Source organism: Mastacembelus armatus, chromosome 15 (genome assembly GCF_900324485.2).
Source record: "Mastacembelus armatus chromosome 15, fMasArm1.2, whole genome shotgun sequence".
NCBI classification, from domain to species: Eukaryota; Metazoa; Chordata; class Actinopteri; order Synbranchiformes; family Mastacembelidae; genus Mastacembelus; species Mastacembelus armatus.
Genome location: NC_046647.1, coordinates 21,718,008 through 21,733,300, shown reverse-complemented (window position 1 = coordinate 21,733,300; position 15,293 = coordinate 21,718,008). Strand labels below are relative to the sequence as shown.

The 15,293-nt window shown below is 42.9% G+C and overlaps 1 protein-coding gene and 1 long non-coding RNA gene across 2 annotated transcripts; one reads left to right on the top strand and one right to left on the bottom strand.

Annotated features, from left to right (window-relative positions):
- Positions 1–1,852: 1,852 nt before the first annotated feature.
- On the bottom strand, positions 1,853–14,770 carry qkib (QKI, KH domain containing, RNA binding b). Its single transcript, XM_026309679.1, has 6 exons — positions 14,264–14,770; positions 10,501–10,640; positions 10,276–10,392; positions 8,619–8,762; positions 6,052–6,139; positions 1,853–3,977 (listed from the first exon to the last, which is right to left on the bottom strand). Exons 1-6 carry the CDS (start codon positions 14,403–14,405, stop codon positions 3,580–3,582), a joined length of 1,029 nt encoding a protein of 342 aa, XP_026165464.1. The 5' UTR covers positions 14,406–14,770; the 3' UTR covers positions 1,853–3,579.
- On the top strand, positions 10,599–14,336 carry LOC113131918 (uncharacterized). Its single transcript, XR_004463228.1, has 4 exons — positions 10,599–10,663; positions 10,758–10,973; positions 11,252–11,321; positions 14,246–14,336. It is a non-coding gene; the product is annotated as an uncharacterized LOC113131918 (long non-coding RNA).
- Positions 14,771–15,293: the final 523 nt, after the last annotated feature.

Genomic DNA, 15,293 nt, shown 5'->3' with positions numbered 1-15,293 from the left:
CAGTTCTCAGCCTAAACAGTCACAGAAACTTGCATATAAACTGGAAGCTCCCGCCTTCACGTAAAGCCCTAAAATCCTTTCTAAAATAGAAAACACATTTCTATAAAGCTACTACACAAACAGACTCTACTGGACTTCTCTGCAAAACTCCTGTATTATATTTTATACACATTCCTGCTTTATAATCTTCATATATATTTATATAGACTTTAACAGGCCACAAGTAAATAAGACTCTTTTCAATACCAAAATAATAGAAAAAGGAAAAAAAAACAGAAAATCATAAAAATGACTCAGTGGAAAACTTTTGTGTAAAATTCATTCATTCGTACAGGACATGACCTGACACGGCTCAAGTCAAAACATTTATTCTCTTTAAATCTTTGAGGTTTGTTGAAGGTTGTCTGCTGTGCTGAGGAGGAGGAGGAGGACATGAACGCCGCTTGTCCTAAAGCTCATGGTTTTAACTAGTAATGAGTCTGTTTGTCAGATATAACCAACAAAGACGCTGCAGCTCCAACAGGTGACTCTTCCTCGTTACCTGTCCTCCTGTTCTTCACCATCACAGTCAGACACCAGCAAACCCTCAGGTTTACTGGTTGCCCCTGAACGCCACCCGCCGCAGACTTGGCGCCCTGTGACCCGTCGCGTGAGTTTGGTGGGACATGTGCACGGCGTGTTCACACCAGGACTCTGCAATTTTATCCGAGTTGTGTCATTAATGGTGTTACCTGTGTCGACTGTTACATATTGTTATTCCGATGTGATCAATAGAAATTACAGTTTGATCATTTTAGTAACAAAACCCCATAAAACTGGTTCTGTCTGGTTCTTCACAGGATCTTAGTTTTAGACAGGTCTGGAAAAAAAAACATTTCTGCTGATGGACAGTGACCTCACACTGGATGTGTGACGTGATTGGCCAGTTTTTCTGTTATTGGTTTCCACAACATTTTTCCTGATATTTTAACATTTTTTCTATAAATATTTTATTTTTTCTTTAAATACAGTTTTCTGGAACTAAAATAGTCCAGAAATATTCTGACTTCTATAAAATGATTAATTATATTCCACTTCAGGAAATAGGACTTTTTTTGGTTCAAACTAAGAAACTTTTTTTAAGAGCTTTGTTATATTCTCTGGCATCATGGGAGAAGCCTGATTTTAATCTTTATTCTTGATTCCGATCCAGGGCAACATAAGATCAATTTTTAATATGAAACTGATCATCAGCAGAAACATCGACTCCTCATCAAATGTCAGTGTTTTTATCGTAGGCTGACCTCAGATCAGTTTGTTTGACCTGGGTGAAATGTTCAGCCCCAAAGTAAATTTAATCAGCATGAAAACAAAATGAAATTCATTCACCACAAAAAGGATTTTCTGGACTTGGTGTGAGCACACGGTTAGATGAACAAACACTGTTAGTGAACATCACATTAACAGCTGAGAACTTTTTTTTCAAACATTAGTAAAGCTTCCTGTTTTGTTTCCTCCAGTTTTCACTCAGGTTCATCTGAGCTTGTCCAAGGATTAGCTCAGCTTAGCACAAAGACTGTAAATGCACCCACTTTGTAGATTCAGTTATTAATTTACACCTAAAGCCCAAGAAGAGGCTAGCAGTTTCCCTTTACTTCCAGTCTGTGTGCTAAGCTAGGCTAACCAGACCCATGAGTGCAATACAAAACCTCTGGAGGAGACAGAACAGGGTGAATCTATTAAAACATTTAATACTTAGACTGTAAATAAAGTTTCACTGTGTTACAGCTAAAAAACAAATCATTTTCTGTTATGTCTCATCAACATCATGGTGGATCCATCAAGTCCTCAAAACAACAGCAGGAAGTTGCTCTAGACACGTTTCTAACAAACGTGACAGTTTCACGTCACACGTCAGAACTCTGTTTCCCAGAAACCACCTGTTCTGTTACCTGTGGGGTGTTTTCACACCTGGTCTAGTAGAGATCGATCCGTCTTCAGGGTTTTGTTTCCTCTTTTCTGTTTTATTTTCTGTTTTTATTTTATTTCATTTAACATCGTGTCCAAATGGGCAGAGGGGGCCAGTAAGTCTGAAGTCCAGTTGCATCTAGTTAATCACATCTGACCAGATTCTCCAGAATATTGTGACTGTCTTGTCTGAATATGACTCACTGATGTTCATGGTTATGAACCAGGTCCCCCATGATGCAAGAGGATGAAGAAGAAGAGACGTCTCTAGGACACATGGCTGCTGAACTCTGTTGGACTGTGAAAACACCCTGATCAGACCGCAGCTGAGGCCAAAGCAGTGGATTATGGGAAAGACAGGTTTTCCGTCGGGGGCAGTGCTGAGCAGTCGGCAGTCACTTTCGTTCAGGAAGGACGGACGTGCAGCTTTAATGACGCCATAGCACTAGAAACTGCAGACTTTGGAGTCCGAAGGCGGATACGTGTCCACAGTCCAAACAGGTATGCGCAGGTACAGGTGTATCAACACATCATTACAGATACACGGTGAGAGAATCACAGAAAGACACGTTAAGGCACAAACTGAGACAGGATCCAGTTTTAGGTGACCTCTGAGAAGATCTCAGGTGTGTTTGTGATGTCATCACGAGGGCAGCACCCCCTTCCGGTGATTCTCTTTCACTGGTTGTTGGCTTTTCCGAGTGTAAAGTTTGTTACTTAGTGAATTGAATAGTTGCACGATTTCAGGAAAAGACACATAATTCATGAAATCATGAAACATTTTGGTAAAAAAATTATTATTAGTTAATATTTAAAAAGTTGTATTGGTTCAACTTGACTCCCAAAATTGTTTCCTAAAATATTTCAGCTTTATTCCTTACTGTGGCCCCGACACTCGTATAAAAACATACTCATCGTGTTTTCCAGATTATGATATCGATGATCAGGGTTCTCTTTGTACGTTTTGAACAGAATTGAAAAATGGTCAGTTCTAATGTCAGTTCTAAAACATCTGTAAAAGCTGCAGCCAGAAATCTTTTGTTCTTTTCTGAAGAACGTTGAGACGAGTTGGCCTCAGTCGCAGTTACAGATTCGCAGGTGTCGCATGTTTCCGTGCAGGAACGTGTGTCACGTGATGCATCGTTAACCAGTCGTATCTTCAGTTTGTTGTTAAATAAAAGTCTGAGGTTCGGTCTGTGCAGCAGTAGTACAAACATCTGAGAGTGATCACGTCGTACCTGAATGCCTCGATCATATCCGACAGTAAACACTGGATTAAAAACATGATGCTGGAGAAACAGCGCCCCCTGTGGACATACATCAGTTCTTATATTTGAAGTGCTGATTTATGATGGTGAGGATAAAACAAACTCACTCTGCCCATCACGGTTTTGTATTATTGTTTACATGGAAACAATCTACTGTAATGGTCAACTTGGTCCTGGTGAGACCTGATCTCAGGTCTGTAGGTCTATATGTGTGATATCTGATCAGATCTGAGCACGCTTAGTGTCAGCTCTGATGTTATTTCCACAGCAAGAGAAAATATTTTAGGAAATATAGGATTTCATTGTTATAGTGTTGCCGTGTGTTATGGAGGCCGTGCAGGGTGGAGGAGGTGCTCTTGGTTTCTTAGGAGGCATGTCTGAGGAGCAGCGTGGGGGCGGGGCTCCACTGGCCATGGGCGTGGTGGTGAGGTGTGGGGGAGCAGTCGCAGGAGCAGGGCGCAGTGGGCTTACCTAACACCCCCCCAGAGTCCAGGGGGTATTCCAAAATGGAGGCTGGAGCTGCCAGAGCATACGGGTAGTCATATGGCGCCGTGCAGATCAGACCAGACTCAGGCCCTGCCCCTGGCATCAGAGCTGGCGTTCCATTGGGCAGCACTGTCTGGATTTGACGAATCAGAGGCATGAGGGTGGGGCCTGTGGAGGCAGGTGCACGAAGGGCAGTAGGCGGTGCCAACACAGGGGCAGGGCCAGAGAGGACGCGAGGTGCCTGAGTGGAGGCTGCAAGAGAAAAGGCGAGGGAGGCTGGGGGTGGGGGAAGGGAGGTGTAGAAGTAGATTGTCTCTGATTGGTCAGTTATTTTATAATTGGCTGATTAGTCTCTGATTGGTCAGTCTATCTCTCTGACTGGTTGGTCTGTCTCTCTAATTGATCAGTCTTTCTGTCTGGTTGGTCTGTCTATGTAATTGGTTGGTGTCTCTGACTGTTTTGGCTGTCATTGGTCAGGCTGCCCGTCTTACTGGTTGGGCTGTATACTTGATTGGTTGGTCTATCTCTGACTGGTAGGGCTGTCTCTGAATCGTTGGTCTGTCTGTGTGATTGGTTGGGCTGTCTCTGACTGGTCAGTCTGTTTGTGTGACTGGCTGGTCTGTCTCTCTGACTGGTCGGCTTGTCTGTGTGATTGGTCAGTCTATTTCTCTGATTGGTTGGTCTGTCTGTGTGATTGGTCCGTCTGTCTGTCTCTGACTGGCTGGTCTGTCTCTCTGACTGGTCAGTCTGTTTCTCTGATTGGTCGGTCTGTCTGTGTGATTGGTCGGTCTGTCTCTCTGACTGGTCAGTCTGTTTCTCTGATTGGTCGGTCTGTCTGTGTGATTGGTCGGTCTGTCTCTCTGACTGGTCAGTCTGTTTCTCTGATTGGTCGGTCTGTCTCTCTGACTGGTCGGGGTGTCTCTCTGACTGGTCAGTCTGTTTCTCTGATTGGTCGGACTGTCTGTGTGATTGGTCGGTCTGTCTCTCTGACTGGTCAGCCTGTCTCTCTGATTGGTCGGTCTGTCTCTCTGACTGGTCGGGCTGTCTCTCTGACTGGTCAGTCTGTCTCTCTGATTGGTCGGTCTGTCTCTCTGACTGGTCGGTCTGTCTCTCTGACTGGTCGGTCTGTTTCTCTGATTGGTCGGTCTGTCTCTCTGACTGGTCGGTCTGTCTCTCTGATTGGTCGGTCTGTCTCTCTGACTGGTCTGTCTGTCTCTCTGACTGGTCGGTCTGTTTCTCTGATTGGTCGGTCTGTCTCTCTGACTGGTCGGGCTGTCTCTCTGACTGGTCAGTCTGTTTCTCTGATTGGTCGGACTGTCTGTGTGATTGGTCGGTCTGTCTCTCTGACTGGTCAGCCTGTTTCTCTGATTGGTCGGTCTGTCTCTCTGACTGGTCGGGCTGTCTCTCTGACTGGTCGGGCTGTCTCTCTGACTGGTCGGGCTGTCTCTCTGACTGGTCGGTCTGTTTCTGTGATTGGTCGGTCTGTCTCTCTGACTGGTCGGTCTGTCTCTCTGACTGGTCGGTCTGTCTCTCTGATTGGTCGGTCTGTCTCTCTGACTGGTCGGTCTGTCTCTCTGATTGGTCGGTCTGTCTCTCTGACTGGTCGGTCTGTCTCTCTGACTGGTCGGTCTGTTTCTCTGATTGGTCGGTCTGTCTCTCTGACTGGTCGGGCTGTCTCTCTGACTGGTCAGTCTGTTTCTCTGATTGGTCGGACTGTCTGTGTGATTGGTCGGTCTGTCTCTCTGACTGGTCAGCCTGTTTCTCTGATTGGTCGGTCTGTCTCTCTGACTGGTCGGGCTGTCTCTCTGACTGGTCGGGCTGTCTCTCTGACTGGTCGGTCTGTTTCTGTGATTGGTCGGTCTGTCTCTCTGACTGGTCGGTCTGTCTCTCTGACTGGTCGGTCTGTTTCTCTGATTGGTCGGTCTGTCTCTCTGACTGGTCGGTCTGTCTCTCTGATTGGTCGGTCTGTCTCTCTGACTGGTCTGTCTGTCTCTCTGACTGGTCGGTCTGTTTCTCTGATTGGTCGGTCTGTCTCTCTGACTGGTCGGGCTGTCTCTCTGACTGGTCAGTCTGTTTCTCTGATTGGTCGGACTGTCTGTGTGATTGGTCGGTCTGTCTCTCTGACTGGTCAGCCTGTTTCTCTGATTGGTCGGTCTGTCTCTCTGACTGGTCGGGCTGTCTCTCTGACTGGTCGGTCTGTTTCTGTGATTGGTCGGTCTGTCTCTCTGACTGGTCGGTCTGTCTCTCTGACTGGTCGGTCTGTTTCTCTGATTGGTCGGTCTGTCTCTCTGACTGGTCGGGCTGTCTCTCTGACTGGTCAGTCTGTTTCTCTGATTGGTTGGTCTCTTACAGGGTTTGATGTTGGCGTCTCTGTACGTTCCGTTCAGGATCGCTAACTCCATCAGCTGCATCTTCTTCAGACTGTCCTCGCCCTCCGCCTGAAACAAACATAAATTGTCAACGTTGGCTCTTTAACATCTCTGCTCAGAACGTGAACATGATAATTTGGTGGAGATTTAGAGAAATGAAAGATTTGATAGCGACAGATATAATCTTTGATGATTTGTGATAGAAATATCTGAAACAGATTTGTTCCTGTTTAAACAGAGTCCAGGGTCGTTGTCAGTGGCAGACAGTAACCAAGTGCCTTTATTCAAGTCCTTACTTAAATATATTTCCGATCTATTTGTCCTTGAGTGTTTCTGTTTTGCTTCAAGTCCCTGACAGTCCAGGGTAGTTTTTACTGCACTACATTTATCAGTAACTCATAACTGCACTAATTTCATTCCTCCTTGCCTCTTTCAGATCCTTCTTTCTGAAAATTGTAAATAGTGGTTGACCACAAAATCCTTATTTCTTGGGTTGAATGCTGCAATAGGCTTTCCTGGTACGCCTCTAAAATGGTTTAGTTCCTACCTGTCAGACAAAAGCTTTACAATTGGCCTAGAAAATTCACCTCTGTCCTACTGGGGTCCTCAAGGCTCTATCCTTAGCACAGTCATACAGTATTTTTGCTATTATTCCCTAGGGTCTGTTTTTAGAAAGCATGGCATCTTTTTAGATTGTAGATTTGCTGATGACGTTCAGCTGTTCCTTCCCTTGAAGCTGCAGCAAAACAACTGATGCGCTGCTTGATAGGTATCAGAGCCTGAATGGCTACAAGTAAACCTGAGCTGCTAATCTTCATTGCTTTTAAATTGTGGCACTTATGGTCAAGTGACAAATGTGCTTTATAAATACACTGACTGACAGGTTAAGATGAGACACCATCTGCTTTCTTGCCTGTGACCCAGAGTTATTTTTAGTTCCAGAAAAGAGACGTTTCCTCTAAACTCCTCACATGGTTTCAGTTCAGTAAGTGTTCTGAGCTCAAATGTGCAACATCGACCTCTACAAAACACGCCCACTGGTACACAACACTACGGTGGCTGAAGAAGACAAAGTACAAATCCAAAAGAAACTGAAAATGTTTATCTTGAATAGGTTTTAAAATATTAGACAGACTTAATGTAGACAAACTATGTGTTTGGGTTAGCATTAGCTGTGTTCTGTAAGGGCGTGGTTTGTAGTGTTGCTGATGCTGCAGGTGACGCTGCAGGGTGACAGAACATCTGTCCTCACTCTGGGGACTCTGACCACACGAGGCGCTGTGGAGGCGGATTCAGATTTTGTCATCTTATAACATGGAGTCTAAAATGTGCCCTGTCATACACCTGATGTACACAGGTATTATACTGTATCTGTAAAACACCTGTAAGAGTCTAGCTGCTGCTCGAGTAGAAGCAGAAAAATGTATATTCAACAAAAACACTTAAATACCTGCAAACACACTGTACAATTACGATACTTTACCACTCCCCAGAAATACAACTACCTGAAAACGCTGATAAATTTACAACCAACATAAATGAACTAGAACTGTACATGTACATGTACAAAAATGTCAGACTGCATAATAATAAATGTAAAAATGTACTAAAATTTAAAAATGGTTGTAAAACATCAATGAAGCTGTTGTTTATACACATTAGCGTGAAAACCTGAAAATTATTCCACAAAACTGCAGGAAAGCCCGACACTTTGCAGAATTGATTTAATTTAAAAAATACATGTACTAAAAACTAAAAACCATAAAAATAAAATACAACCTGAAAATACACATTTACCTTCTCCTGGGCGTTTTTCTCGCAGCCTGTTACACTGTTATTGCTGGTTACCTGAGGGGCTGTAACACCTGTCCTAACTCACTAACGAGCTCATTCACCATTTAGATAATGAGTTAATTAATGTCCTTGTTCTCCCTCAGTCAAACAAACTTCTGCACAACTTTCAATGATGGACCAACAGGAAACCAACTTCCCAAACTTCCTGTCTCACTCACACACACACACACACACACACACACACACAAACATGCCACATGATCAGATTCTCTTCCTCTTTTTCCACTTGGTTTTTCTGGCTCCTTATTCGCTAGGAGAAATCAAGGAAGTGAGAGTGGAGGAAGCGACCATCAGCAGAATCACTGCACTTCCTGTCGCGCACACACACACACACACACACACACACACACACACCCACTGTACAGTTTCATTCAGACAAGGTAAAAATCACAGAAGGAAGTGGGTATTAAAATATGTCTGCTCCTCCATCAAAATAAAATCCTTAGTTTCATGTAGGAGCATTTAAACTAAACTTTGAGTGTGATTCATCAAACCCTAAACTGAAGAAGCGCTAACCTTAATCCTAACCTGTTCATGAGCACGTAAACTCCCATTAGACTATTAAAAAGTCCTAACAAGTCTGCCTGTTGTGAATCAGCAGACGAGTTACCAGTGTCATGGCAGAGAAGCTGAAGTAGTCAGACCATATACGTCAATTCAAGTAGTAGCAGAGGTCAGAGGTCAGGTGACTCACAGCGGGCACCAGCAGCTTGTTGATTTCCTCCACAGCTCGTTTGAGTTTGATCTCTGCTCGATTCTGAGCATCCTCCACTGTGATTAGGACATGGAGGTCCTCGTTCAGGTGCTCCCAGTTTGGCTTCCCCCGGTTCTGCTCCTCCTGCACAGGTAGAGATAGAGACCAAGAGTTAGACACATACTGGTACAGACAGACTAGTAGATACAGAGGTAGAGAGACTGGTGGAGACAGAGACAAACTGGTGGAGACAGACTGGTGGATACAGAGGTAGAGACTGGTAGAGACAGACTGGTGGAGACAGAGACAGGCTGGTGGAGACAGAGACAAACTGGTGGAGACAGACTGGTGGAGACAGAGACAGGCTGGTGGAGACAGAGTTAGAAACAGACTGGTGGAATCAGGTAGCAACAAGTCCATTTATTCAATGTTACTGATTGAGTGTTTTCAAGGCAAATACACCCTGGGAGTTGTAGTTTTTCACATTTGTTACACAGAGCTGAATAACATGGCAGGCAGGAAACAGATTAAGTTGATGGATGAATCTGAAATCACTGTTTCCACGTCTGTAGAGGAGCAGAGGGCTCCACCAACTGTAGAACTGACCAACTATAAGTGGAAATACAACCTATAACCCATGACCCATGACCTTTCACTACATGGTTGCTGCTTGGTCACGTGACTACTGGTCAAATGGATGGATGGATGGATGGATGGCATAGCTGAATAGCGCCAGCATAGCTGGCTAGTGTGTTAGCAGCTAGCTTGTTAGCTTACACCATTTCACCAACCCAATAGGTCACTACATCACCAAAATTCAAAACAACAGACCTGTGTGCTGACATACTGAGGTCTAATCTGCCCAGCAACCTGAGGAGCTGCAGCTGATTGGCCTATCATTCACATACAGGTGTGTGTGTGTTTATCCAAGGATTCAGCAGGACGTCAGTCAGAAACAATAAATCATACGGACTCTCACATTTCTGTTTTTACATCCTCCCCCAGCTGGTTTCTGTTGACCTCCTGTTTTTCTTTCGCTGTCATGTAGCTCTGCTAGCCTAGCAGGTGGCTAACCTTATCAACAGCTGGGTGTTTTTGCAGCACTTTGACCTGAAATCTTTGAAATAGTTTCTTTCTTCTTCCTCTTGTCCCACTTTATGATCTCTGCAGTGTGTTTGTCGGCTGTGGGCGCATGGACGTACATCAGCCAAAGACGACGGCTGTTTCAGATTTTTCTGATTTCTAACGTCAGTTTCTGCAGAATCATGGAACCACAAGGAGGCATCTCAGATTTATCCAGGGAAAGAAGTTGGACTAAGACTAAGTTAATAAAGTCCAGTTTGTGGGAAAGAATAGCTGCAGTCTGGATCTGAGCTGATCCTGATCAGTCTTTTCAAACTGACTGGATGATCAATAGTGTTTTCTATGTGTTTTCTTGGTGTGTGTTTCACGTGTTTTTTGTGTATTTTCATGTTTCTGTTTCATGAATATGTATGTGTTTTTGTTTTCATGTGGTTTACAGGTGTTTTCTGTTTGTTTCTCGTGTATTTTGTTTTTCTGTGTTTATCCAAGTGTTTTCTGTTTTGTTTTTCCGTCTGTTTTACGTGTTTTTACATCTGTTATTTGTGTGTTTTTCATGTATTTGTCCATGTATTACCTTCTTCTTGTCTCTCATCGAGCCCTTTCCCCTCACCATGATCTTACATCCTGTCTCAGCCTCCAGCTGCTTCGCTGTCAGTCCTCGGGGACCCAGAATCCTCCCGACAAAGTTAAACTGACAGAGAGAGAGGAAGGGAAGGGTTACCATGACAACCAGCCAATCAATCAACCAGCAGACCTGATCAGCTGTCAGTCACCAGCAGCCGCACACACACACACTCACATCAGGAAACTCTTTCACAGGGACGTAGAGTTTCTCCTGCAGTTGGACGGTCGGGCCGATGGCGTCCGGCAGCTCGCTGCTTCTCCTCTCTGAGCTGTTCAAGGTGTCGTTGTACATGTCCTTCCTCACCCGGCTGATCTCTGGGACAGGCCAACACAAAAATGTAAAAATTCATAATAATAACTGAACCTGTTTGCAGCTGGAGGGCATCCGTCAACGTTTTTAACAGCGGTCTATGTTTTAACACTTTCTGGCAGTACCATCAGTGAACACAGGCTGGGGGTGGCACTGTCGCTGCTTCAGAGATGACTAAACACTGCCACCACCTGCCCAACTATCCCCGTCCTACCCACTGCTGATTACCTGGATCAGGTGTGTTCAGCCAGTCAGTGGTCCCTGAGGAACATGGGTTGCCCACTCCTGTCCTACTGAGCTGATGACGTGTGTCTGCACCTGCACTACCTTTGATACAGGTGAGCTGACCTGTGTATCTGACTTGTTTGTTCACTGTAAAACCTGAATAAACGCCAAGAGATACCAAGTTTTCTCTGACTTGGTGATAAAACAGAACAGATGTGCAAAAATAATTGTTTTTTTAAATGCAAATGAAGATGAAATTTCATATTAAACCTCAACGGCTCAGTGATTTTCACCGTCACACGTAGCTCTGCAGTAAAACACACCCAATAGTTTTATGCTGTTTACTCCTGTAGAGCTGCTGTTTACTGTCTTGGTGTTTATTTTGGTTTAGTGGAGAAAAAGGAGACCGACAGGTGCCATCTGCAGGTGTGACGGCAGGAATGCTCTCTGCTCAGGGACAAGTGAGTCTGTCCATCATTTCCTTTTCTCCCACGTCACACCAACGTATCATGACAGCACAGATTAAAATGGCGGTGGTGAGTTCATGTGTCTGTCACTGCATCAGCACTGTGTCTGGAACTGGTCCTCACAAATCCAGACATTCAAAGACACAAACACTGCAGAGACACCAGCCAGAGGGAATTCTGGGTAAATTGATTTTAGCTGACACTCTTCACTTTAGCTTCTAAATTAATTAATTAGACCAATTGGGTGATGAATGGCTGCACTTAGTGTAATTGAGAGAGACATAATACGATGTGAGGAAGAGGAGGAGACTCGGATGATGAAGAACATAACAGTGCGTTTAAGTGCTGCTGGGAAACTCCAGTTCTGACCAGGAATATGAATGTGTCCAATCACAATCGAGCAGGAAGGAAGTTTAGGACGTTTTTATTTTGAATCAAAGTGCTGATTCACTGATGAAGAGCCTGAAACCATGACAGAGCACATCTGTGTGCAGACATGATCAATCAACAGGTGATCAGAGAAAGTTCTGAGCTGATGACCAGTGTACAAATAGTCCTGCATCCAAAGTTATACTGCAGTAAAAGTCCAAAAGTATCATTATCCAAATGTACTTGAAGTATCCAAAGTAAAAGGAGTCATTGTGCAGAATGGCCCATTTCACATGAATGGATCTGATATTATTGGATTCTAATTATTGATGATTATTGTGTTGATCACTTTAATGTTGGAGCTGATGTTAACTACCTTATATACTTCTAATTTGAAGTACTTTATATACTGCTGGGTAGCTGACGTTAACTACCTTATATACTTCTAATTTGAAGTACTTTCCATACCGCTGGGTAGCTGACGTTAACTACCTTATATACTTCTAATTTGAAGTACTTTATATACTGCTGGGTAGCTGACGTTAACTACCTTATATACTTCTAATTTGAAGTACTTTATATACTGCTGGGTAGCTGACGTTAACTACCTTTTATACTTCTAATTTGAAGTACTTTCCATACCGCTGGGTAGCTGACGTTAACTACCTTATATACTTCTAATTTGAAGTACTTTATATACTGCTGGGTAGCTGACGTTAACTACCTGATATACTTCTAATTTGAAGTACTTTATATACCGCTGGGTAGCTGACGTTAACTACCTTATATACTTCTAATTTGAAGTACTTTATATACCGCTGGGTAGCTGACATTAACTACCTTATATACTTCTAATTTGAAGTACTTTATATACCGCTGGGTAGCTGACGTTAACTACCTTATATACTTCTAATTTGAAGTACTTTATATACCGCTGGGTAGCTGACGTTAACTACCTTATATACTTCTAATTTGAAGTACTTTATATACCGCTGGGTAGCTGACGTTAACTACCTTATATACTTCTAATTTGAAGTACTTTATATACTTCTGGGTAGCTGACGTAAACTACCTTATATACTTCTAATTTGAAGTACTTTATATACCGCTGGGTAGCTGACATTAACTACCTGATATACTTCTAATTTGAAGTACTTTATATACCGCTGGGTAGCTAATGGTAACTACCTTATATACTTCTAATTTGAAGTACTTTATATACCGCTGGGTAGCTGACGTTAACTACCTTATATACTTCTAATTTGAAGTACTTTATATACTGCTGGGTATCTTGGGAATTTCCCCCCAGGGATCAATAAAGTTTGATGATCAGTCTGTATTTTGTTGGATCCATCTGATTCGGAAAAGGAACTAAAGTTATCAGATAAATGTAGAGCAGGAAAAAGTACAGGGTTTGTCAGACCGTTCCAGATGTGTGTGGGCGCTGATCAGCTCCAGATGTTTCTGACCACCCCTACTGTGTCAATAGTGTGTTCCCAGATCAGCAGGTGAGACAAACACACCAGGTGACCCGACGTGATGTCAACACTTCACATTATTAAAACTGAATCCCGTTTATTGTTGCATCGTTTGTAAAGTTTGCATTTTATTGTTGAGTTTTATGTTTTCTAAAGTTTTTCAGTGTTGGGAATTAAAGTCCTGCTGACACTCAGTCCCTGTCCCAGTGTGACCTGTCAGAAAAAATTATGTTTTTACTGTTTGAACAAAAAGAAGGATGGATCTCCACAAGGAGGCAAAATATAAAATGTTCAGCTTTCTGTGGATCTGAAAAAAGAGACTTGAACATAAAAAACTTCAGACCTGAAATAAAACGACTTTTACTTTAATTCCAAACACCAGATTTCAGAAATCTGTTTCTGTAAATTTGCTAAGAAGATAAATTTATAGTGTAATATGCAGGTTGTTTTTTGTCTCAAACTAAGTTTCTGTAAATTTCCTCGTTAGCAACAAGCAATTGATGGACAAAATAATCAGATCAATAATCTCATATGTGTTTAACAGGTCTGGTCTACGTAACAAGTACTTTTAAGTAAAAGTACACAGTTATTTTCATTATCGGTTAGTTGGCTAATCAGTTAACTGTCTCAACTTATCAATAAAATGTCAGAAAAGTGAGAAAAAATAACTTCATGCCCTGATCAGTGCAGCAGTCGTACTTTTGTACTGCAGTGAAAGTACATTATTGAAGTATACGTGTACTTGTATAAAGTGGCAGCAAATGGAAAAACCCAAAGTCCTTGATAACTAAGAACAGCAGCAGAATAAATTCCAGATTAAAATATTGACGTTAATATAAATAAATCAGTGATCAATTACTGATCACAAATTGCTGCTGATTAATTTCCTGTCAGTGTACTAATCAATGGAGTACTAGTATAAAGTACCTCAAAAGTACAGAACAGTAACAGGGATAGAGGAAACTATAGTTTTACTGCTGATACTCATGTACTTTTACTGCAGGAAAAGTGTTTGTATATTGTGGTACTGGGATAATTTTACTTATGGATGTGAGTATTTCACATCTGCAGACATGGTCCAGGTCTCACCCTCGTCCAGGAGCCGCTCCAGATGCTGGAAGATCCCACAGAAGTTCGGCAAACTGCTCATCAGCTTTTTGTCGTTCATGAGCTGCATCAGATAATCCGGACTGGGCCTGGGTTTCTCCTTCCCCTCCATCTCCCCCACCATGGTCCGACAGCACACGCCCCAGCACCGAACACCCAACAAAACGCACAAGTGGATCCGGATCAGAGCAGACCTGAGTGTATGCACTACATAGGGATAAATCCAGACCCAGACACGGAGCTGCTTTCTGCTTCCTCTTGTTCTGCTTTTAATCTCACAAGTTAAAAAAGGAAAAATAAAACTCTTCTGATCCGGAGCAGTTGAGAGCCCGGTGTGAATCCGGTGTGACTTCGGGTTTCCTCCCTGCAGAAGCTCCTGAAGCTCCGGCTCTGCCCCGGGTGTCTCCGCGCAGCTCCCCGGCGCTCAGCGACTGTCTGTCGGCGAGAAGCGCTGCGTCGCGTCGCTGCGTCCCGTCCTCCGGACCATCACTGAGACCCGGACTAACGAAAGAGTGTCAGGCTCTCGACAGGAACCACGGTGCTTCCGGTCACAGCCTTGAAAAATAAAGGTCTTAGCTTTCAGAATAAAAGCGTTAGAATTTTGAATATGCCTAAATAATGACACGAAACCACATTTCCCATTTTTATATAAAATACAATATCAGTTGAAGGCTGAAATATTTATGGATATTATATTTTTACAAACCACAAACATTTAAAACATAAATTAAGCCACAATACACAACATGGTTTTATGGAGACCAGTTTAATTAAAGATAAATAAATGAACAATGGTCATATGTAAATAACAGAGACATCACATTTAAACCAAAGATGCAAACGCATTACAATATCAGCAAATAAAACTGATTTGTTGTTTTGGTTAAACATCAGAAAAAACGGACACAGATTTATTGATCTGTTTATTTCTGATTGAACTCGGATTTATTTATAACAATATACACATGAAGGCAGTTATACAGTATAGAAAAAGCAAAGACATACTATTTAA

Bases quoted from the DNA above. Each gene is read 5' to 3' on its own strand.
- qkib (XM_026309679.1), bottom strand. From the start codon at position 14,405: ATGGTGGGGGAGATGGAGGGGAAGGAGAAACCCAGGCCCAGTCCGGAT. The intron at 10,641-14,263 runs GTGAGACCTGGA...GGCCTGTCCCAG, and splicing joins GGAGCGGCTCCTGGACGAGG to AGATCAGCCGGGTGAGGAAG. The intron at 8,763-10,275 runs GTAATACATGGA...CTACCTGTGCAG, and splicing joins CGATGAGAGACAAGAAGAAG to GAGGAGCAGAACCGGGGGAA.